Source organism: Helobdella robusta (assembly GCF_000326865.2).
Source record: "Helobdella robusta unplaced genomic scaffold HELROscaffold_49, whole genome shotgun sequence".
Classification (NCBI taxonomy): Eukaryota; Metazoa; Annelida; class Clitellata; order Rhynchobdellida; family Glossiphoniidae; genus Helobdella; species Helobdella robusta.
In genome coordinates, this window is record NW_008705246.1 from 1,165,815 (window position 1) to 1,190,285 (window position 24,471).

At 32.8% G+C, this 24,471-nt stretch overlaps 1 protein-coding gene across 1 annotated transcript; it reads right to left on the reverse strand.

Annotated features, from left to right (window-relative positions):
- Nucleotides 1-1,086: 1,086 nt before the first annotated feature.
- On the reverse strand, nucleotides 1,087-21,529 carry HELRODRAFT_85944 (hypothetical protein; the record flags this gene model as incomplete). Its single annotated transcript, XM_009026677.1, has 7 exons — nucleotides 1,087-1,293; nucleotides 1,472-1,578; nucleotides 1,964-2,090; nucleotides 3,017-3,223; nucleotides 3,634-3,761; nucleotides 8,988-9,085; nucleotides 21,342-21,529. The coding sequence occupies 7 exons, from the start codon at nucleotides 21,527-21,529 to the stop codon at nucleotides 1,087-1,089; spliced, it is 1,062 nt and encodes a 353-aa protein (XP_009024925.1).
- Nucleotides 21,530-24,471: the final 2,942 nt, after the last annotated feature.

The following is a 24,471-nucleotide window of genomic DNA, read 5'->3' on the forward strand; positions in this document are numbered from 1 at the left end:
AAACTTGAATCTTAAATGCAAATCTCTCAACTTATGAAAACTTGAATCTTAAATGCAATCTAAATATCTCCAAATCTCTATGATTTTCTCCAAAATGTCCGTTAAATATGATTGACCGAATATCCAATTCAATACAATGCAATCTTTCTTTTCTTATGATTTCTTATCGCTTTCGAACAGAACTGACTATTTTTACATTTTTTTTTGCACAATTTACGACTAAAATTTCAAAAATATGTTACCTATAAATGTAACAGCGTAAACAAAATCCCTATAGAAACCATAACGCGACACAGTAATGTAAAACATCCACAAAACAGAATAGCAAGCACACCATCACATCGTAATGAGCAGAAAATGTATAAGCTCAAAATCATTCTGCAACTACTCATCCAACACAGATCCAACAGAATCTACACCATGTTATATATTTGATTTGCAATTTGACAGCAAGTCGATGTGTCGTGTCAATATCAATTTTGTAATATATCAAAATGGGAATATTTTCTGACGAACTGAACTCAATTGCAATTGTATATGTCACTTTTTAAAGGAACAAAAGTATTTTTACCATAAAGTTATATACAAATGATCGAAATAATTGGCACAATTCCACATTACCTCGAAATTAATGAGATGGAATTCAGTTTAAGTTACCAGAGTGCTATATTGTACAATCGAAGATTAAATAAATCTCACCAGCATACCACACATAAAATATTTAATAATCCAAATTAATAAATAAAAAAAGCATCAAACAAGATATTCAAATATAAATAAACATGAATCTATTAATTTCATCAACAAAGAAATATGCCTAAGACATACGTATAAAATATAACATTCTGTTATATTCTATATATATATAGCCTAAGATTATATAAAACAACACAAACATTATGATATTACACATACTACATGTAAGTTAAACACGAAAATAAATTTCAGCACGCCTGATAAATAAGCGGTCAATAAAGTTATTAACGAGAATGAACGCGTTCAGGTGTTAAAAATTCTAGGGACAGAATGCTGGACAACCTGAAAAAATAGACGCGTCTAATTAAGGATTTCTAACAGAGGGCCATGTTAAGATTTGCCGCCATCATTCTTCTTGCCGAAGAAGGCATCGAAGGAGAGGCCCAGGAAGACGAGGATGGTGCCTGACCACTGCATCCAACTCAGCGGGTTCCTGAAGATGACTACGGACAGCAGGATAGTGAAGAACTTTCGGGTGGTGGTTATGATGCTACATGGCAGAGGCCCGAAGTTCGTGATGGTCATGAAGATGAAGTTCTGTTGTGGTGTTGTAAAAAGCTTAAGCTCTAAATCGACTGAAAACTCTAAACATTAAAGTTAATGTTTCAAACGGACTCTTTCATGTTTTTAAACATTAAAGAGATAGATTAAAAAAATGGAGCAAGAGAGAGAAACGTACTTAAGAATTGTGTTAATAAACGTTTACATTAAATACCTGTCCGACAGCAGAGCAGATGGAAAATGTGAGAAGCTGGAAGATGATCCATGGATGCCTTGATGCAAACCCAATGAAACTCACCAACTCACCTGTCACAATGAGACCTGTGTGGAGGAGGGTGTCAAATGATAAGCCGTGTTGTGCCACCAAGTTATCGTTAAGCCACTTTATTCATGTCTAAAGTCATCTAAATTACGTGTTACATCACCCAAGTCACTCCTTACGTCATCTAGCTCATGGTTAACGCTAGTCATCCAACTTTGGGTCATGATAATTTACAGTGACCTATGAAGTTTGCTAGTCACGTCATACAATGTGAAATGTTTATGCTGGTTAGTAACGCAGATCGTTGGTCATAATGAATGTTCAATTAATTTACTATAAAATGGAGGTTTTAATCAGAGAATTCATCCTTTAAAGTGATTAATCAATCAATTTGTCGACCAATTATTCAACACCAACAATGAACGATGACAGAAAGCAGCCAACCGATGAAAAGAAACAGTGATGACCAGAGATTCATGTGAAGCATCATGGTGTGCGTCTTGATCTTGTGCTGGCTCCGTATTTTATCCTGCACACCTCCCGTCACCCCGTCCAACAACAAACTCACCAACTGAATGTTTTGATGATTAAGATGATGGTGATTTTGATAGTAATTAACAGTGCAGATGGTGGTGAAAAAAAACAACTGGTTTTTATGATAACAGTTTTTTCGTGTTAGAATAACAAATTACAAATAAAAATAAGTTTACGTTTTTTAAAATCACTAAATACTGCAGAAGTCTTGTTACCTGATTACTAAACCAACATTCAGAGTTTGCAAAAACCCGTTTTCACTGACATAAATTTTGGCAAATTTCAAAAAGATAAAATGACAATTTCATAAATAATTTCGCAAAAAAGTTATATATTTGAATATATATATATATATATATATATATATATATATATATATATATTATTTATTATTATTATTATTATTATTTATTATTTCAAAAATTTATAAAGCGCCAATTAAAAAAGAAAAAATTTCAAAAGCGCTACTTTATAGTCGAGAGAATAAACAATTGTTTGAGTACGTGTACATGATAACGAAACAAAAATCAAATCGAAAACAAATAATTCTTGAGATTCTTCTTGAAAGCATCCATGTTCATTTCCGGCTTCTTCAGGGACTCTGGTATACCATTCCATAACACTGGACCCGCAACAGCAATCCCTCGTGCACCAATACACAAGTGAGCACTGTTTGCTATCATTAAATTTGAACAATCACTTCTCAAGCGAATGCCATCCATGGTCACTGATTTTTTCTTGATTATTTCCAACAAATATCTGGGCAAGATTCCATTCATGGCTTTATACATCAAGATACACATTTTAAAAATTATCCGTTTTTCCACATTCAGCCAATGAAGATCTTTATATATATATATATATATATATATATATATATATATATATATATATATATATATATATATATATATATTATTCTTATATATAACGACATCCAATAATATTTGCAAAAACACTGACCAATAGCAGCTCTCCATACCCCACGCTGATCCCGCCCACTTTATCCTGATTGGTTGGTGAAATGTTCTTCTTGGGCTTGTACATAAACATGGCGACGCCAAGGACGATCATGAGGACGTACATGTATTTGCTGTAGGGGTACTTTTTGCGGGCCAGCAGCACGCCCAGGATCATGACAGGGATCGGCTTCATAGACTTGCCCAGGACCTGGCATATAGGGAACGTTTCAAATGGAGTAATAACATAAACAACAACAACAATGATAATAATAATAATAATAATAATGATGACACTTCTAATGATTCAACACATGGATAATGTTTTAAGATGGGGCAGGTACATTAGGATTGGAGATTAGAGGGAAGAAGTTATTCGCAAGGGAATGAAAAATTTTCCGGAAGACAAAGCATCCCGCAGTTAACTAGTTGTGCGTGTATGAATGGGGCGCACTCGCTAAAAATGCTGTTGAGTCTGTTTTTTGACATGCGACCAAAGTTAATTAAAAATAACGGATGACTTCCCATAACAATACAGTAAATGAATTTGCTGGGAACACCATCTAACTTCAATTTTTCATAAATTACCGCAAAATAACCAAAAAAAACTCAAAGAATAACCTGCGTAGGATAGCTAACATATCTGAGAGCGTCGTTGCTGGCCAGCATGGCTCCGACGTAACTGAGCGACATGATGATGAAGAGCACGCGTGGGGAACTCTCCACATGTCCCCCCTGTGTTTTGATGGCTGTGTGGTGTGGTGGGTGGCAGGGTCAGGGTTAGTTGGCGAGTTAGAATATATTATACAGTATATAACACTTGGTAATGTTAATTTGATTGATGTAATCCTTGATGGCAATGATTTTATCGAAAACACGAGCAACGTCAGTGTATAACATTTGTAAGGTCATCACTGACACGTCTGAGGGAAACAACAGATGAAATAGTATCAAAACATCTCCAACAAGAACATAATCAGTGGCATCCGCATCCTAGCAACAACGCCACAGCAACAATATAAGCAAGACTATCAGCTGCAACAACATGACCACTTCAACAGGTACTTGGTAGCTTGCAAAACATTATTTAGTTTGCACTGAATAATTTGCTATTTGTTTGTCTACTATTGATTTATTCAATCTTTCAACTTTTTCATTTGGTCCTTCGACCAATCAATCAATCAATCAATCAATCAATCAATCAATCAATCAATCAATCAATCAATCAATCAATCAATCAATCAATCAATCAATCAATCATTCAATCATTCAATCAATCGATCATTTATTCATACAATCTTCCATTTCAAACTCTGTTGATTAGATTAATTTAGTTAATTCCGTATTGAACAGATCGTACACACACACACACGCACCTAAAATTGACACAAGTTCATTCAAACTCTCATTTAGTGACCTCACCCATATCTCCACACATTGATTGCAACGCATTAATTTAATCTACAACATTTCAATCGTATTTCCATCCATGTACATCCAGCAATCCTTCAACTTTTGCATTCATTGAATCATTCATTCATTCTCTTTCCTTCGTTCTTTCAATCTTTTATTCATTTGTTCATTTATTCTATCATTAGTTTATTCTTTTATTCATCCATTTTTAATTGATTTAATTTTGGCTCGTTTCGTCCCGATTCGTCATCTTCGAGACAGCCCTCCCTCTCTCTCTCTCTCTCCCTCCGTCCGCTTCATTCATCAAACCATCTAATCACTCACTCAATCTATTTTTACAATATATTATAACTCTTTCTTACATACACTCACTCTCTTACTTTCTCTCTCTCTCTTTCTTTCTATCAAACCATTCATCAAACCGTCTTAGTGTTAAACATATATAATATTAAATAGAGAAATAGAGAGAGAAAGAGATAGAGAGAAAAAGAGAGGAAGAGAGAGAGAGAGAGAGATAGCAACAAAGAAATATTTGAAATTTAATTGGAAGCATATAATGGTAATTTATTGCAAATGAATATAATACAGCATGTATGTACAGTTTTTAATAATATGAATAACTATTGCTATGGTGCATATTTATTTATAAACCTTCAAACACTTAATATACAATGAATGAATGTTTATATACATACAAAGAAAATTATCATTGTATTGATTAGCGACTAGATAGATGTCTTTATAGATGGAGATGGCTAGATGGATGGATGGCTAGATGGATGGATAGACAAATGGATACATGGATGGATAAACAAATGGATACATGAATGGTTGTATTGATTAGCGACTAGATAGATGTCTATATAGATGGAGATGGCTAGATGGATAGATGGCTAGATGGATGGATAGACAAATGGATACATGGATGGATACATGAATGGACATATGAATGAATAGATGGATGAATTGACAAATGGATGGATAAACAAATGGATACATGAATGGATAGATAGATGAATAGATACATGAATAAATTAATAAATGAAAACCCGTTAGCAAATCACCCGAAAACTGATTCAAAAGTGATTTAGTCGTTTCAGGCCAACAACATAGGTGTACTAAATTTTGAAAAATTTAAATTTGAAAAATTTCATATTAATTATCATCTTTCATCGTCTACAAAACTATATGAAAAATGGTCAAATGAGTCACATAAAGTAGAATAACACATTAGCGGTTGACATCATGGTGACGACATGATGGTAATGAGATGATGATGTAATGCTGACGACATGACGTGTAACTGATGACAACTTGAAGATGAAAGCCAATATTTCAGCTAATAAAAGCAACCGCACCGTAGCTAATAAATGAAAAAAATATAACCAAAGAGACAACGAAATAACCTTAGTTTAAATAAACATACAATAATAATAATACCAGTGTAATATTTATTTTCGTCACTGGAGCATGCAAGCAAAACTGGCCGTCCTGCCCCAGTTCCTCCTACAAATATTCAGAAAAATTTAACCGCGGGCAACCGGTCGAAATGTAGAACATTTGGTCCCATGAACTAACTGAGTTATAGATAAGCCGAGCGACCACGTGAACATCACGATCAACCAGCGTGCAACACTTACAACAACACGAACAACAATCAATTCAGAATGCACACATCAACGTACATTGTGAACTGACTGACTGACTGATGTATGTTCGTGTGCGTGCGTGCGTGCATGCATGTTTGGATCATGAAGCTACTTTATTTCGATATAACTCAACCAACTCATAGGCCCAACTGATCCAACAACCAACCGTCAACAAACAGTCACAAAAGTGCACTCCCCCAATCAGCCAGAAATTTTTTTTTACAAATCCGTCTTGTAAAATTTTGGTTGGATGAGTTGCACACATTCTTCGGACTTGTTTCGAAACATTTCATTTTATTTCAAGACATTCTGCTAAAAAAAGGACGGCCAAATAAAAACAATTAAAAGAACGAATGTAGAATTTAAAAATTTATGAAAATTAAAAAAAAGTAATTCAAATCGTTGTCCTGAATGGAATTAAATATTATGTATAAATATTCATCAATACTATGTATGAATGTTCATCAGTGTCGGAAGAGATACAAAAATAAACAACCCAAATTAATAGTATGTTTGCATGTATGTATGTGCATACATTTGTGCATGAGTGTGTACGTGTGTATACACATATGCATGCGTGTGTGATGCACGTGTGCGATGAATTATATTAAAAAATGTGCGAGCTCTTTAACCTTTCATCCCCTTCATAAAAATGCACATCAATTGATAAGCTGGGATAAGGATGGCGATGATGTTGAAGAAGATGATAAAATGATCATTCGTTGATGACGATGCTAGCAAAAAAAGTATCGTCACAAGTGGTTATAACAACTAGTAAGACAAATTAGAAAGATTACCGGTGGGGCGACCTGGCGATGATTACATCTGGCTAGCCAGTCCTTCGTCGTAATGACCAGACTCCAACGAAAATGCAGTGATGAATGATGATAATTTAGTTGCGACTGTGAGGAGTGCATGATTGAAACAATCGGACGATGAAAATGATGAGGAGGAGTGCAAATATATTTCAATTAAAGTATGAGGAGTGCAATTAGATTGCGATGAAAGTAGCTTCACGAGAATAAGTGAAAAATAAATCAGATAACAAATGAAAATGATGCTTAACGTTGATTGTGATGATAAGAATGTTGATGGCATTGTGCCGAAAAAATAGATGACTGATTAAGATATATATCAAAAGTACCTGATGACGATACGATAATACTGGTAATATAAAATGACGATGGGCATACAGCTGATGATACTAATGATAGTATCCAACGGTAGGGCACCCGGCCACAACCGTGATAGCCCTCACTTACCCCGTCCCTCATGCACATGCTAACTCTCAACATATGCACGCGTTGACTGGCTGCGTTTTTAAAAATTAAAAGACACCATTGGTCATTACGAAAATTGCGCTATATAAATTATGAATAAATGAATGAATGAATGATGATTGACTGACTGACAGAATGATGATTGTAACGATAATGACAGATAATAATGATCATCTCTAGCGATGATGATAATAATGATGTGACAATGATAAAGCATTAGGCGATAGATGCTGTCTTGAAAGTAACCGATATGATGATGAAATGATAGTAGTAGTAGTAATAGTAGTAGTAAAATTAGTGGTAGTAGTAGTAGTAATAACAACAACAATAATAATAATAATAAGTGATGATGACGTTGGCTTGGTTCTGATGATGATAATTAAGATAGAAAATAATCATCCAATCATGATAATGGCCTGGATGATGATGATGATTACAGAGATAGCCCTGTTAGTAAAACTGGCAATGGGGCTGACGATGATAACATAATGATTGATACTGATAACGATGACTTTGTGATACTGAAGACGATGAAGCGATGATATTAAAGATGAATCCTGTCGAAGAAATATCAACACAATCAACACACACACACACACACACACACACACACACACACACACACACACACACACACACACACACACACACACACACACACACACACACACACACACACACACATATACACACACACCCACACACACAGAAGATTTTTTGTTATATTTCTCTCTTACTTATGGTGAAATATCAACAACAACACACAAATATATATATACACACACACACACATATATATATATATATATACACACAAACATACACACACACAAGGAACGCATGTGAATATGCGTGAAAAACGTGTCACAACAACAATTCCACGTGATAGTCGAAGACCTCCATGCATTGGAAAACAGTCACTGGAAAAGCAGTACCAGGCGTCCTAACCATACCGCCAGCCGTGGGAATTAAATGATGCCGTAGGAGGAAATACAGAAATGATGAATGGAGAAGGAGCAGAGAAACAGGATTGATGAGATAGTGTGGTCTGACTGAGTTATGATTAGCAGCAGCATCATCAGAGGTGATTATGTTGTGATAACACAAACTTCTGTTTATCATTTCATACATAACCATCCTCCAACAGCCACATAACTCAACTAGATCAGCACTATCTAACCAACCAACCGACCGACCGACCGACCAACCAAATAAAAAACTGTTGAATAAGCAAGAAACCAACCATCAATCAATATCAATCAATCAATCCTCCAACAAAAGCCAACCAATAAAACATTGTATTAATCAACCATAAATAATCAACCAGTCTGCTAAAAAAACAGCCGACAAAAGAACGATCAACTTCTCTGCCATCTAGGCTACCAGACTTGTAAGAAGCTGTAACGGTAAACAAGCGTCTTCAATGCGAAGGTTCAAAGTTCGAATGCAAATGAAATCCAAATCTTTATGTGCATTCAAATGTATAATGATGCATGTTACGCACAGTGCATGCCTCGTCAACAAAACCAACAAGAGCAACACTTAACAACACAACATTGCAAAACAAACAAACGAGCAAACGAACGAGCAAGCAAACAAGCAAACAAACAGACAAACAAACGGACAAACAAACCTGTTTGAGCAAAGAGTACATGAACGAGACACTGAGCAAATACGAGAACCAGTGTGTATGTGTACCTCTCCTTGCTCTCTCCATACTCACTCTTTAATCTGTCGCATGTTTATGTTCACATCAATCATGCAAACCAACAACAACACGATGTGTATGAAACAAACATGAGTTTGCACGACAGACAAAATATTAATAAATACGTTTAATAAGCATATCTAATAGTGAACAGACTTGAACTGCTCATAAAGATAGATAAGTGTCGAAAGGTTGATAACATTGCTATAATCAACAAATAACATTATTGTACCAGTGAATCAGTTGTGATTAAAAAAAGCATGAAAGTGTCTCAATTAATTTTACAGGCTGCAATACTTTTTAAAATTACTCACATAATAAGGGTAATTTTAAAAAGTAATTTTTAATTTTTATGATAAACTAAAATATATTATTCGTTATAAGAGCCGAGCCAACGCGTGTCGTTTCAAAATGTGTGCGACTTGATAATAACGATAACGCAAAATCCACACAAGTTCAGTAATACAAGCATATGCACATCATTGAAACAATGAATTCGCATTGGCTTTGCCGCACCTTGGATAAATTTACCGTCTAATGACTATTAACTACAAACACACACAAATCAACACCAACACACACACACGCACACATATACATATTTACTATTAACTACAAACACATACGTGCAAGCAAGCGTACACAACCAACACACACACACACACAAACCAACACACACACAAACCAACACACACACACACCAACACACACACACAGACACACACACACATATATTTGAAAATCGTAGACATTAGTTGTACCCAAATGGTGATGGATGTATGTGTGGTACAGTGTAGGAACCAATCATTTATTGAGATAAGACACGATCCACCAAAGGAAACCAAATTAATCATCAGCCCACCACAACTACTACAACGACTACAAGAGCTACTGCTACCACAACTGAAGCAACCATTTTAACTACTACTATGACAAAGTTAACAACAAAAACCCTACTACTACTACTACTACTACTACCACTGATACAACTACTACTGCTACGACTACTACGACTACTACTACTACTACTATGACGGCAACTAATGCAGAAATAGCATTTCAAATGAAATGAATAAATTCTCAATCAGTCAATCTTTGGATAATCATCATTCATTCGTTCGTTGTTTGCCACTATTTGTTTCAGGAGTTGCTGACCAGCCGATGACAATATTAAGATACTGTTAAAAAGTGAATATTCATGCAAATAAATAAAAAAATTTAATTGCAAACAAAAAAAAACACAATACAAAACAACAAAAACTACTTTCGGTTGGCAAGTTCAAAATTAAAAAACCCGTCAAAGTTTAAAGTGTTCTTTGTTGGCTGCATTGTTTAAGCTTAACAGGCGCAGTAAAAAAAAAAGAATTCAGGTTGTTGAATGCAAAGTCAAAAGATCTTATAAATAAATGATAAAATGCATTTGGTGGCTTGCGACGACAACAAATTGAAATAGGTTGATGGCTAACAAAATACTTCTTAAATAAGATCTAAGGATCAGAAATAGGTATGCTGATTCACTTACATGGAATATATAACCTATCTTACCACCGGCTGATAATCAGATAATTGGAAACAGAACGATACAAATGTGTATAAAATACATAAACAAATATATTTAAAATAATTATGTGATTGAACAAAAGATAAGAACATATGAAGGAGTGTATGCATGCAGTGTTTGTCATTCGTGGCTTGCAACTGCCGACCATACGAAAGATAAGTGGAAAGATAAGTGCCGTACCTATCCTACAAAGATAAAGAAGAGCAGTTAATTGAATGGTGATGATGGTGAACAATGAAGAAATATATCAATCAAACCAGAACACTAAACATCATACTCGTGAAATAATGTTGAAATCCCACGAATCAATTTATCTTGAAGGCAGGTATCGACAACAAAAACATTCAGTTCTGCTCATTTATAAAGCATACATTGGCGCTAAACGTAAGAAATGGCTAAGATAAATGTTAATTCAAATATAAAAACAATTTAGCGGAATTATAAAAATTAAAAGAAATTTTATTTAAGATGTTATTAAATATTTTCACCGTTTATATAGCCAGCCATTTATTTGCTTGAACGTGAAAAACACATACACGTTCAATTATTTAACAAAGAATTGTTCAATTATTATTTAACAATTATTTATTCAATTATTATTTAACGGTTGGTACAGAAACTTTCAGTTAAATAAGTCAGTAGATACGTTGATCAGGTGACTCGCCATCAAAAAAAAAAAAAAAAAAAAACATTCATGTTAACTGATTGGTTAGCCATTTTATCCAATGTTTTCAATAGAAAACTTAAAAACACTAACTTATTCTTATTCATGCAATCCTCGGCTAACTTTTCACTTATAAAAAATTTAAACAAACATGAACTGTCAATCAAAATAAAGGTTCCTATTTTAACGCTATAAAAATGGAAGCAGAAGTATAGCTTAGGACCATTACATTACTCAGCATTTCAGTGAAGTACCAAATAACAATAAGGATAAGAGTGCAAGCAAGAACTTCCACTTCCAGCATACATCCACTCCACATCTGATCAGTATGGTCGAATGAAGAATGGATAAACGAACCACTGAACATGTGCTTCTAAATTATACATCATCTTATTTTATTTCCAGCAGGACAAAATTGAAAAATATCACTAACTTAATGATTAATAGATATGTTAGCTCTTAAACGAACAATTTAAAATTTTTTAAAAATAAATACACGCGCACATTTATAACAAGAAAACCATTTGCATTCAAGTCTTCTCTGGGAGAAATATTAATGCAAATGTTTACGAAATAAAACTGCATGTGCAATGAATTATTGGAGTTTGTAAGAGAATTGACTGGCGGTATGTTTCGAAAACTTTTTAAATTTAAAAAAATGAGAAGCATATTTTACTTCAAAAGACGAGATCTTCCAACTGATGTATCTCATAATTGATGTTGATGCTATCAATCACAAAACCATTCGCCATCTCATCAAAAGAGAGAGAGAGGATCATTCACAAAAAAAGTTGAAAAAATTAATTTTTCAACAATTGGTCTACTTACCAAGTATTCGATATATATTGGATATAAATTACAAAAACATTAACGCTAAATCAATGAATGAGTCAAAAATTAAATGAATTAATATAACATCCATATAAATTTATAACGGTGCAATAATAAGTAACTGTAAACTGTAAAATAACAAATATAAAATAAACGAAACGAAACGAAACCAACACCTCACCAAACTGAATGAAGCAAGAATCTTCGCCTGCCTTTTCAACTTCTAATTCAATCGAACGAGAATAATGAACTCAATAACAACGAAACTAAAAAATTGAAAACTTTGACGAAAAGAAATCTGCACAATGAAGAGAAAATAAAAAAAAAGAGTGAAGAACTACGCTGATGCGGTAGCAGGTATTTGAAATGAATGAAGCCCTAACTTCCGTTCAACCAGCTTATATCCTGTTGCTATCTTCATGTCATACAATGCGCACCATTCATCCTATACATAACTCTACTAACTACTACCCATACAGCTATATATATATATATATATATATATATATAACTATGAACATATGTATGTATATATGTATATGTCAGTCATTTTGTTTGTCTTGTGTATAATGTATTTTGAGTTTGTATGTGTATATATTTATATATGTGTGTGCGCGTTTAGCGTGTGCGGCGTGCCTGCACGTCACGTGGATAAAAGGATAAACAACATAAACAAACAAACAAACAAACAAACAAACAAACAAAGTAACTGACAAACAGACAAACAAATATTTATCCAAGAAGATCATTATATCATATGAAATAAGCGTTTAAATTAAATGAGCATCTGTGTACATATTGTGATGTCCTGCATACATATGTGATGTTTGTACATTGTAAGATACACATACAAACACATATACGTACACACACACACAGACACAAACACACACACACATACATACATATTTTTTAACACTACCGGTTTTTAAATTTGCATCTCATTAATATAAATAATATCAACAGCGTTTATCAGAACTCAGTTATTCACAGTTTGAATTTTACAAAGTTTTTAATATGCTAAGATCGCTTCCAACAACCAACGTTCTGAATGGAAGTTTTTAAGAGGAATGATGTTAATTTCATCCAAATTTTCATCATCTTTCTACACAATAGAATGTAAAAGAAATAACGCTGCAGTCCCCAGCATTTAGTTCATTCAATTGTAAGTAGCAACAAGTGAGCGCTGATGTCATTCAACCATAACCAATTACAAATACCGGTTTGGAATGAAGATGGTAGAAATATTTAGAATTTCCACAATTGAAAATTTTTATAATGTTGCAAAACATTACAACAAGATTAAACAGTGAAACACGAACACGCAGTCTGATTTTGAATAAACTATCCCCTCCAATGTAAAAACGTCTTATTCATCATTTAACATAATTTTAAACAAAACGTAGAAAAGCACTTAAAATCAGCCTGACAGAACTTTTGGCAAAAATTTGACATTCTGTAGCCAGTTTAAGGGCGTATAGTGCAACTTCAGAACTTGAACAAGTGGCTAAATATTATCTCGATAAAGAATTGTTGGATGGACAGAAATCGCCAACTATTTTGTTTATTTTAATAGCTTATCTCTCATTTTGAAAAATTAATGTTTTTAGTATTCGGAATCGGCTTTGGTCGAAGAATCATGGATCAAGTATTCGGCCAAATTCACAATTCGGTGTATCTACAAGATAATGCAAATATTCTGGAGCATATCAGCCGGACAAGTAAAAATCTCCCCAATTTGTATTTGTTTATTATTTTTATTATTTTTCTAAATGCACGCAATTTAATATATCAGTCCACATGATATGATCGTTCTATGAATAAATACTCTTCGATCGACTGCTCGGAAAGCAAATAGTTTCGTTGAAACATTTTAAAATCGTAATTATAAAAAAATCAATTTAACCAGGTCTCCACAAGAATTCATAATATTTCTTCGAAATGTATTTTGAGGTTTTATCAAACAAATGAACAAACTAAGTGGGCCTACAACCGCAGTGATGATGAACGCTACAGACACACATACCGACATACAATGCATACAAACGCAATTACACACACAGACTCTTACGAACTCATTCACACAGAAAATAACACACACACACACATACAAACACACACATACAAACACACACATACAAACACACACATACAAACACACACATACAAACACACAAACGCACTCGCAGATGGTAGATATGACCAGCAGCGACCACCATCACAACTACAAAAGATTGATTCTCAACATGTCGCCAAAAGAGAAAAATATAACAGAGAGAAGAAAACGTCTGACGGACAGACATCATCAAATGAATTGCATATAACAATCCCGATCAGCACAATATTAATTGCAGCAGGTAGTGTTCAATAACCATACGTAATATTCAAACAGTAAAATTCATTGCTGGGTTGTTTTCACAAATATTTTTACACACCCATCAAGAAATGTTGGTTGGAATTGAGGTTCAGCACTTGCACTTTATACTTCACTCAGATGGTAGATAATAATTGAATGTTTACGCTTGTTTATACAAACCCAGCAATAATTAGAGGCATATGAGCGATGAATGTTTAGACAGTAATTAATTTATATAAATTCATTCTAACTATTTAAACCGATTGACAATTACACAAAACCTTCATTCATATATATATATATATATATATATATATATATATATATATATATATATATATATAGAATGATTTATAGGAGCTAGGATGTTTCACTCAAAACAAGAAACATTTTAAAAAACATTCATAATAAATTTGAGAAACCGATTCAAAAGTTAGTATTTATTTTCAACAAATTTTGCGCTTCTTACCGAAAAAGATTGACTGTCCCTAACGGATATGAACTGTAATTAAGCTGTTGCCGATCGGCATTTAGTTTAAATCGCCGCAAAAAGACCAGACATAAATTATTTTATATCCATAAATCCACTATTTTATTTTATTGTTCAAATTTAAATTCAATAAACGACATTCAACCACAACACAGCATCTGACATTCAATTCATCTTAAATTCAATCGCCCCAGACAGAACTGCGTGTGACATGCAAGCTGAGAAACAATACAATGCCAGGTGATAAACCTTGAATGGAACAGCGCAGATTTTTAAACATTGGCATTTATACACAATCAGTTATATCAATATCAATAATAATAAAAAAAACAGCTTAATAACGTAGATATTAATATTAACCATTATTACAATTTTTTAAGAATTAAAACGCCACATCATGTGGCAGATTGTATTAATTAATTAATTAATTAATTAATTTACTAATTGCTATTGCCAGTTATATAGGATTATTGTAAATAATTATAAAGAAAAAGTGATGATAATATAAAAAAGTGACTGATTTCGCATAAACAAATTACTAATTGCATAGACGTGCACATTACGAAACGGATGTCATTACAAAAACTTTCCATGAATATAACGAATAACAATTCAGTGAATAAAATAAATAATTTTAGAACGATTTAATTCAATTTTCATGCAAAAAATTGGCTCCCAGGTTGTTAATCAGCCTGGTGTTGTTTCCTGAACAATTGATCGATTGGGCACAGTCTAGACTGACGTGATAGATCAAACCCCTAAAAGTTTTAATGAATTGGAAGCTCTCGTCCCAAACAAAAACTTCATTGAACATTGCTTATGAAATGAATTTCAACACGTTTAAAATAAAATGAAAGCACGCCAGTATAGTACTTACAAACTTTGTGGGACGAAAGCTTAACCGTGAGTACAGAGTGCTATCTAAATATTTCTGCCTTTGTTAGAGTTGCATAATAAAAAAAACTAACCGAAAATATTTATATGCAATTTATAGTCTGAGAAAGTTCAAAATCGTCGTCTTTATATTTTTACGCTTTCATGGTTTTTCTGCGAACTAATTATAGAACCAGATATTATAACAGAATATTAAGCGATGTGAAATGTCTAAACAAGTCAGATTCATTTTTTGATGCTATTTACTGATCTATTGAACTATATTTTAAAAGTTATTCATTGGCCTGGCAATGAAGCTAATAAACGTTTGTTTGTTTTTGTATTTTGTAAAAGTTATACAACATATTATGTTCGCGGACGTAAAACGCGATCATATTTTCCATTGCAATCCGTCGATGCAAACTGTTGGGCAAGCTGGCCGGCCTGGCCTGGCCTTGCCTGACATAGATGCATCGTTCGCAATTCACACCTAACATACAGCAAGCGCTGTGGAAAAACGTGGGAAAATTTTTAAATCCCAAAAATCTTTAAATAAACAAAAACAAAAGTAAACCAAAAACGTGTAAAGATAGTAGCAAGAAAGCATGAGACCACAGACAATTTGAGAAGAAGAAATATAATAGAATGACGTGGCGAGGATGTTTAAAATGAGCTTGTCAAGATAGAGGATGTACTAGCTTATCAACTTTATGCTTTCAAACGTCAATAAGACCACTTAATGTTTATAATCAAAATATTTGCAGACATGATAAATTTAATGAATGTATGTGCGGTGCCTTTATGCGTATGAGTGCTTACGTGTGCAGTGCAAGAGTTGAATATAACAGTAATAGCACGCTAAGATGTTTGATGAAGACAAATGTGCATAATAAGTAATAATAGTAGGAAACGAACGGTCAATGAGCTTTCGACATGTGTAGGAATTAGATAAATTTAATAATAAAGCCCATGCCAACAAGCCATCTTGCGCGATAAGGCAAGCCTCACATCACGTCACATCATATCACATCCTACCATATCACAACAGGTTATAACAACAACGCTCATTAAAACAAGGCAAATAGTCTTTCGGCTTGGTATGTTGTGATGAATATAACATATCCAGTAGCTATCTAACAACCGTAAAACTTTACAAAAACTTAACTACCTTTCAGATATTTCATTAATAATAATTAATTAATTAATTAATTAATTAATTAATTAATTAATCAGATGGTAGTGTTTTTCATTTATATGATAATTCTATAAAAATAAGATAATTATAAATAAGAATTATATAATTCTCAATCAGTCATAAAAATATTAAATTTCATAATTTTAACACCATAAAACCGCGTCGGGACATAAATAAAGAAAGAGATATATGAACAGGGAGCATGTGTTGTGTTGTATTGAATTCCACGTGGTCCGTGAAACCACTAAATCACGTGCACGTGCGTGCAGATTGCAGTTTGAGTGTTGCAAACTTCTTTCCGAAACGTCAACACAAACTTCTCTTTCTACACCAATATTTGATTTGATGAACGATCCACATGTCAAACGTGCGAGCAAATATGGTTGCATATATGTGTGTGTGTATGCATGTGCGTGTGTATACATAAGCTGATGGATGGATGGATGGATGGATGGATGGATGGATGGATGGATGGATGGATGGATGGATGGATGGATGGATGGATGGCTGGATGGATGGATGGATGGATGGATGGATGGATAGATAGATAGATAGATAGATAGATAGATAGATAGATAGATAGATAGATAGATAGATAGATAGATAGATAGATAGATAGATAGATAGATAGATAGATAGATAGATAGATAGATAGATAGATAGATAGATAGATAGATAGATAGATAGATAGATAGATAGATAGATAGATAGATAAATAGATAGATAGATAGACAGACAGACAGACAGATAGATACACACTATATGTAAGCAATATTCATTATAACCATATTGTTCCTGGTTCATAATTGCATTGGATAGTTTTCTCAGACGGAGCAGGATTTCAAATCGAATAATAATAACAACGATAAAGTAAACAATTACGGTGATGATGAAGATAATAATAATAATAGTAATAATAATAATATAATAATTATAATAACAATAATAATACTAACAGCAATAATAATAATTTTACAATAAAACCAGTTAAACAAATGCGCAGAGTTCAAAATCACGAATCCTTTATTCGTTAATGATAGTAGAGGCATTCGGTATTTTGGTTATCTAGCCCCTGATTTTCTAATAGCAGCCAGACCACTTTTTGTATAATTTTAGTTATCCATTTTTCCATTCCAGCTGTCATTGCAAGGTTTCCTGATTTTCGAACTCGATCATGGTGGCATCACATCCTCATTAGGTACTAGTTGAATTAGTACTCATGAAAAAACTTTCAATAAACCACACCAACATTAACTTCCAGTCAACCACCTTTCTATCTTACTGTTGTTCATTATTTTCGCGCTGCGTTCTGCCTCATCTTTAAATTGCAACTATTAAAGTGTACACCATGATCATCCTCGTCAGTTAGTTATACAAACAGTTTAAAAATTAGGAATTGTTTTTAAGCCTAGAACGGTTTCAATGAATGTTGAAAATTGGAGATATTTCAAGAATTAAATAAATTTTAATGTTTGAGACAAAAGAAAGAAATGAACTTGTATAGGCGTAATCTTAATGTGGTAATAAGAGCAGCATGTCTCACCTCAAAGCCACCCGGTTCGAGTGCAAAAGGAATTCCGACCATCAGTGCCAGCTGATTCGCACGCACGCACATGTGCACATGTGTTACATGTTCTGGGTGTTTTAATGTTGAATCTCCTCTAGAAGAGAAGAGCAAACGTTAACAAACGCTACAAGGCACTATATATTTATCTATATAACGTATTAAACATTTATCTATATAATTTAATTTCAGGCCAGCAGGCAAAAACAAGCCAGATGCAATCATTCTGGGTTGACAAGCTTATAACTATCTAACTTACTAACAAACTAACTAGCTAACTGGCTGCCAGCCACAAATGACTCAAGAGAAGATCCTGTTTATAATTGTTTCTGTAATTGTTCAAAACTGCTTCAACGTAAAATTATAAACAAGCGGTGTGCGTATGTGCTTGCTCTCAGGTTAATAATCAACTTCATAATTTTCATGAACATTATTATTTGAAAAGGCATATTCAAATCATTTAAAAGATTGTATCACTGCTGGTTGGTTGGCTCAGCTCGCCTCCAACATTGAGATCAGGTGATCAATGTTGTGATTGAGGCTAAAACTCATCAGATGTATAAACTGACTATGTGGACAGGCATATGCAGTTGTTGTTTATACAATAATGCACTTACAAAGCTATGAAACTAATATGCTAAACAAATATTTCGCTTCGTTATGCTAAAGAATATATAACTGTACATAAGTATATAAGTATGTAAGTGTATAGTGTATAATGGCTCATATCAGGACAGATAAAATACAATGCGTTCAGCATAGACGTTTCATTTTCTGAGTAGCCACTATCAGAGTCTCAACATCTCACATAACAACGCTGTTAGCTTCAGCATCAGCTATATGGTTGTTTGCAGTGTTTATCTTAATGTAATTATGAACTGCCAACTGTTTACAGGTTTCCTAGAGCAAATTATCATCATATGATTAGGAAGTATGATTTATAGCCATGCACAAAAACTGGCTGATCATATTTTGATAGCAGGTAGTTGGGCAGGCAAACCCCGAACCATCCATAAAATGTTTGGGGGGTTTAGAAATTATTTAAATTGAATAATGAAAATTAAAAGATGATGCATAAAGCGCCGACGTCTCAAGTTTAATGATAACAAGAACACTCACAAAGATACAACTCCAACTGAGATTATTACAAAAGAATCAAGATGGACTGAACAAATGTGAACCTAGGAACGACGACGAATTAACTTTTAAAATGAGCATTTCTACAACATCAAACAATATAGGTTAGCGCAGTGTTGAAAATGTGTAAGAAAATATGATACTTAATTTTTTATGTACAATATTCAATAACTTGTTAAATAAACTAAACGCATCAGTTGCATCAGAGGGCGCAAACAGGTGATCAGATGAGTGTGCGTGTGTGCGTGCGTGTGTATGCGTGCAAAAACTGAAAAATTTGAAAATAAATAATTTAATATTTAAGATCTGAAACGACATCTATGGGATGAAATGAACTATTCAAAGGCTAGCCACTAGCAACCAATCCAGAAGTAAATGGATGATGGCTCTTGTACGCTGTCACATATTGTAAATCATGGCAGAAGAAGTTGACAAATTATGTAAGTAACAATAAACAACATGATGATGAACATTTTTCAATACTATGAAATTTAAAAAATGCAGATTTTAGATAAATATAAAATTATGAATAAAAATCGCAAAAGCTTCATGAATGTAATCTTATTATTTTACAAAAAGTATAATCACAGGAACAAACATAATATATATTTTTCTTTTTAAATTAAATCTTAAAAAGTAGGGTGCCAATCGGATTTAAGAAGTTTAAAAAACTAAATAATTCAGTCTTTAAATTGAAATCAATATTAACATTCAATTGGACAAGGTATAGTAAAACTGTAAAAAAAATTAGTAAAAAAACCAAAATTGCTGATATGGTACAATAAGGCATTAAATTAGCATTGTTAAATCACAATATCCCAGTAAATGCCGAAATTATTTCAAATATAAATATAAATTTATTGATTGAACAGGTGATAATATAAATAATGCTTGATTCAATGTTGTTTAAAATTAAAATATATATCTATTACTAAACATTTTCAAAATAGCCTCCAAATTTGTCTTCACAATAAGGCATGGTCAGTTTATTAATGATAAATTTAATGTTTAAATATCTCAATTTGAAAAAATAACATGGCATTTAATACACATTCGAATGGATCTGACCAAATCCTAATGTATAAATAAAGTATTATAAAAATTACAAAACCAGTAGAAAATATAAGACAACAAAATTTGTGTTAATAAATCTACAAACACATGTTTTCTGACAGATGACAATGAATCACAATTCAATCACATCATCAGTTTATTTTATTCAATCATGTTCATAAATATTATAAATATACACATCTCATTAAAATTAAATAAAATTGTTGTACAACAACTACAATCATTTTTCATCATACTTCAGTAATTGTAACATTAGTTCTGACCCAACAGAGCTACATAATTTATAAATAAAAAAATAGGAAGCTGTTTTGGAAAGTTTAGAATAACGTACAGACACAAAGGAGAGATGTTCCGAAGTACTAACTATAAAATAAGAAATTAACTGACAACTGACATGTTAAAAATGAACACATGTTAACAAGACAGGTCAAATGAAAACTACCACTGATTTTTTTTATAACATAACATAACGTACAGACAGAAAGGAAGGAGAGATGCACCAAAGTACTAACTAACTATTTAGTATTTACTAACATATTCTCCTGCAGAACTCCATAGACCAGGTAGGTGATGAAGATGCCAGCATTGCAGATGATGAACTGACGCTTGTTCGAGCTCAAGTGGACGCTGGATTTGAAGAAGCTGCCACTGCTACTGCTACTGCCGCTGCTACTGACGTGGGACTTTTCGTAAGAGTAGACTGGCCCTGTCTGACCCGACATTTCAACAGCTGATCGCAACTTTTAAACGCCCGGAATGTAAGAGCCGGCTATGAAAGCAATGTTTGTTTACACTTGCCTGAATATCGCTCATAGCAGCGAGCAATTGTTGGTCTATGTGTTGCATCTCTATTGGCTGGAATTTTATATTTTTTCTCGAAGTTTGTTCTAATACGTGTCGGGTTGGATCTGTAAATTTTAGTTCATTTCTGATTATTTGCTCATTAAATGTGACTGGAATGTTTGAAATTATCATAAAATTATTCGCCCTATCATCAATTTTGTTCGAAGTGCAAGGGCCTGTATTGTAAGTACAGGCGCATGTACCTGCATGAATCTTTGCCAACCAAGACCTTCCAAGAGTCAACGAGTCAATCTTATATACTTACAAAAATGATTTTTGCTCTATCTTCATCTGATAAATTTGTATCTAACAGTGAATCAATTTCCATCGGCTTTCAAGTCTTTATTGGACTGTTGAAAAACATTTGTTCATGTTTTCATGGTATAAGTTCCGGTTTAAGAAAGAAAGTAGTAAAGTTAAAAATTGTGCCCGTCCCATTGAATTACAATCAATCAATCAATCAATCAATCAATCAATCAATCAATCAATCAATCAATCAATCAATCAATCAATCAATCAATCAATCAATCAATCAATCAATCAATCAATCAATCAATCAATCAATCAATCAATCAATCAATCAATCAATCAATCAATCAATCAATCAATCAATCAGTCAATCAATCAATCAATCAATCAATCAAATAGCTTGTAAAGCGCTATTTCCGCGATGTTCAACAGCGCTCCTCAGTGAATTTTACAAACAGATGGGTCTTGAAATTCGCCCTGAACTTTGCAAGTGATGGAGAAGTTGGAGGTAGAGAGTTCCAGAGAAAAGGGCCAGAAAAAGCAAACGCAGATTTAGCAAAATGTGTTTAACACGAGTTTAGAAAAAGTGAGAATAAGAAGACGATCGTGAACCGGGGTGTTTAGGTTTAATTAATATACATCTGTTAAGTATGCCGGTTCCTCGTAGATCCGCTTCTGTGTAGTCTAAAAAAAACCTGAAAAACACCTGTTTCATTGCAGCGATTTTGCACTGCCTAGTCAGAGTGCCAACATTATTTAAAATTGCCTAATCTTTTCACACAGTATCAGCTCGGTTGCTCAGTTGCGGATATTAGCAGAGTATGACCAATATTGTTCCAAGAGAAATAGTTTAAAATGTTTCTAACAGGAAACTATATGTCTTGCGGCAAACGGGAGAACGCTAAAAAAATATTTAACATAAAAAATTTTATATTTTAAGAAATAGGCAACTTAAATATTTGAATATAATATAAGCAGATTATTTTTTAATAGAAATAGATGTTAATAATAAAAATGTTCACAACGACAGTCGAAAAACTAACAACCATTTCGACGACGATGAACCGATCACTATGAAACCAAGAGACAAAATATTTTCATCCTTATTATTTAGTTATGAACAATTTTCGCTATTTATTTATTAGGTTTAATTAATAGTTTTAATATATATGTTAAAATTTGTTTTATTATTATTAGAATCTTTGCTTCACTTTTCTTTTTTCGTTCATGCAAGTTGTTTGGTGAGTAATTATTGTTCTTATTAAATATTATTTTTGTTACTCATTATTATTATAATCTCAATCCTATTGCTGTTTAATTTAAATCAAAAAATAAAACAAAAATGTTTATACTAGAAACTAAAGATAAACTAAACATAGTGCTCTGCCATGGAGCTGAGTTGACCTGTTAATACTTTTTTAGTGCATGTAGATTTGCATTTATAATTTATATATTATATTTGCTAAGGTTATATATTGGTAAATTTTGGCAAAAATCATTCTCTTAACCCATACCAAAGTTTTTTTTATTTTTGTCAAAGGTAATGTTCACAAGTTTGAACTTCAAAGTTTGAACTGTTAAAAAACTTTTTATTAGTTTGATGTTCAAACTCAGAGTAAAAAAGCATTGGTAAAACTAAAATTAAAAGACATATTATGAAAAAACCTATTAAATAAAAAATATTTATATTTAAATGTTTTATGAAACGAAAAATTATTTATTATTGATCCTTATTTGTTATTTATAACATTTTAACTGTATTGAAATTAAAAATTATACAAAACAATAATAAATGTTATTGAACTCCATCATCGAAATGAAAAAGTTAAAAATTGCAAAAAATCCATTTATGCGTGCATTTCAAGGTATTTATATATTTTAATAGACAATTTCATCCTCTATCGTATAAATATCGTATAAGTATCGTATAAAACAAAACTGTCTCCTGTTTCATGCACACCTCCAAATATTAGATTGAATGTGTCACCCATACATTTCTAAGTGTGAAAATCCGAAAGCAAGAGCCTATCATTTCCATTAATTCCATTATCGTCATCATTGTAAACATGTTCGATTAGATTGGAATGACTTTCTTCATAGATTGTTGATTCATGTAACTCATCAAAATGACTATTTAAAGGAGTTTTTTCACCGAACATGTTATATGAAAGAATGAAGTAATCAAATTTATCATACGTGTATAACTTTTGGCCTGCAGTATTACGTTAAAGCATTTATATAAAATTTAACATCTTTTTTACTAAAATTTTATTTTAAAAATCGAGCTATGTTTTTAAAAAAGTGCTTTATTATTATTTGATTTTTTGGGACACGTTCGCTAATACACCATTCAAATGCCATTGCCAAATAACCTCTCAAATCAACTTCAATCCAACCAGTCAAAAAGGCTTTTATCATTGCCACTGAAACTTTGTCTGTAACCGCGTTCAAATGATTTCGCCAGGTGTTTACCTTTATTATAACCTGGCTTTTAAGATTTATCAAATGATATGCAACTGAAACTGTATCATGGCGATCGCTCATAAAATTGAGAATTTGAGTGTAACCTTCA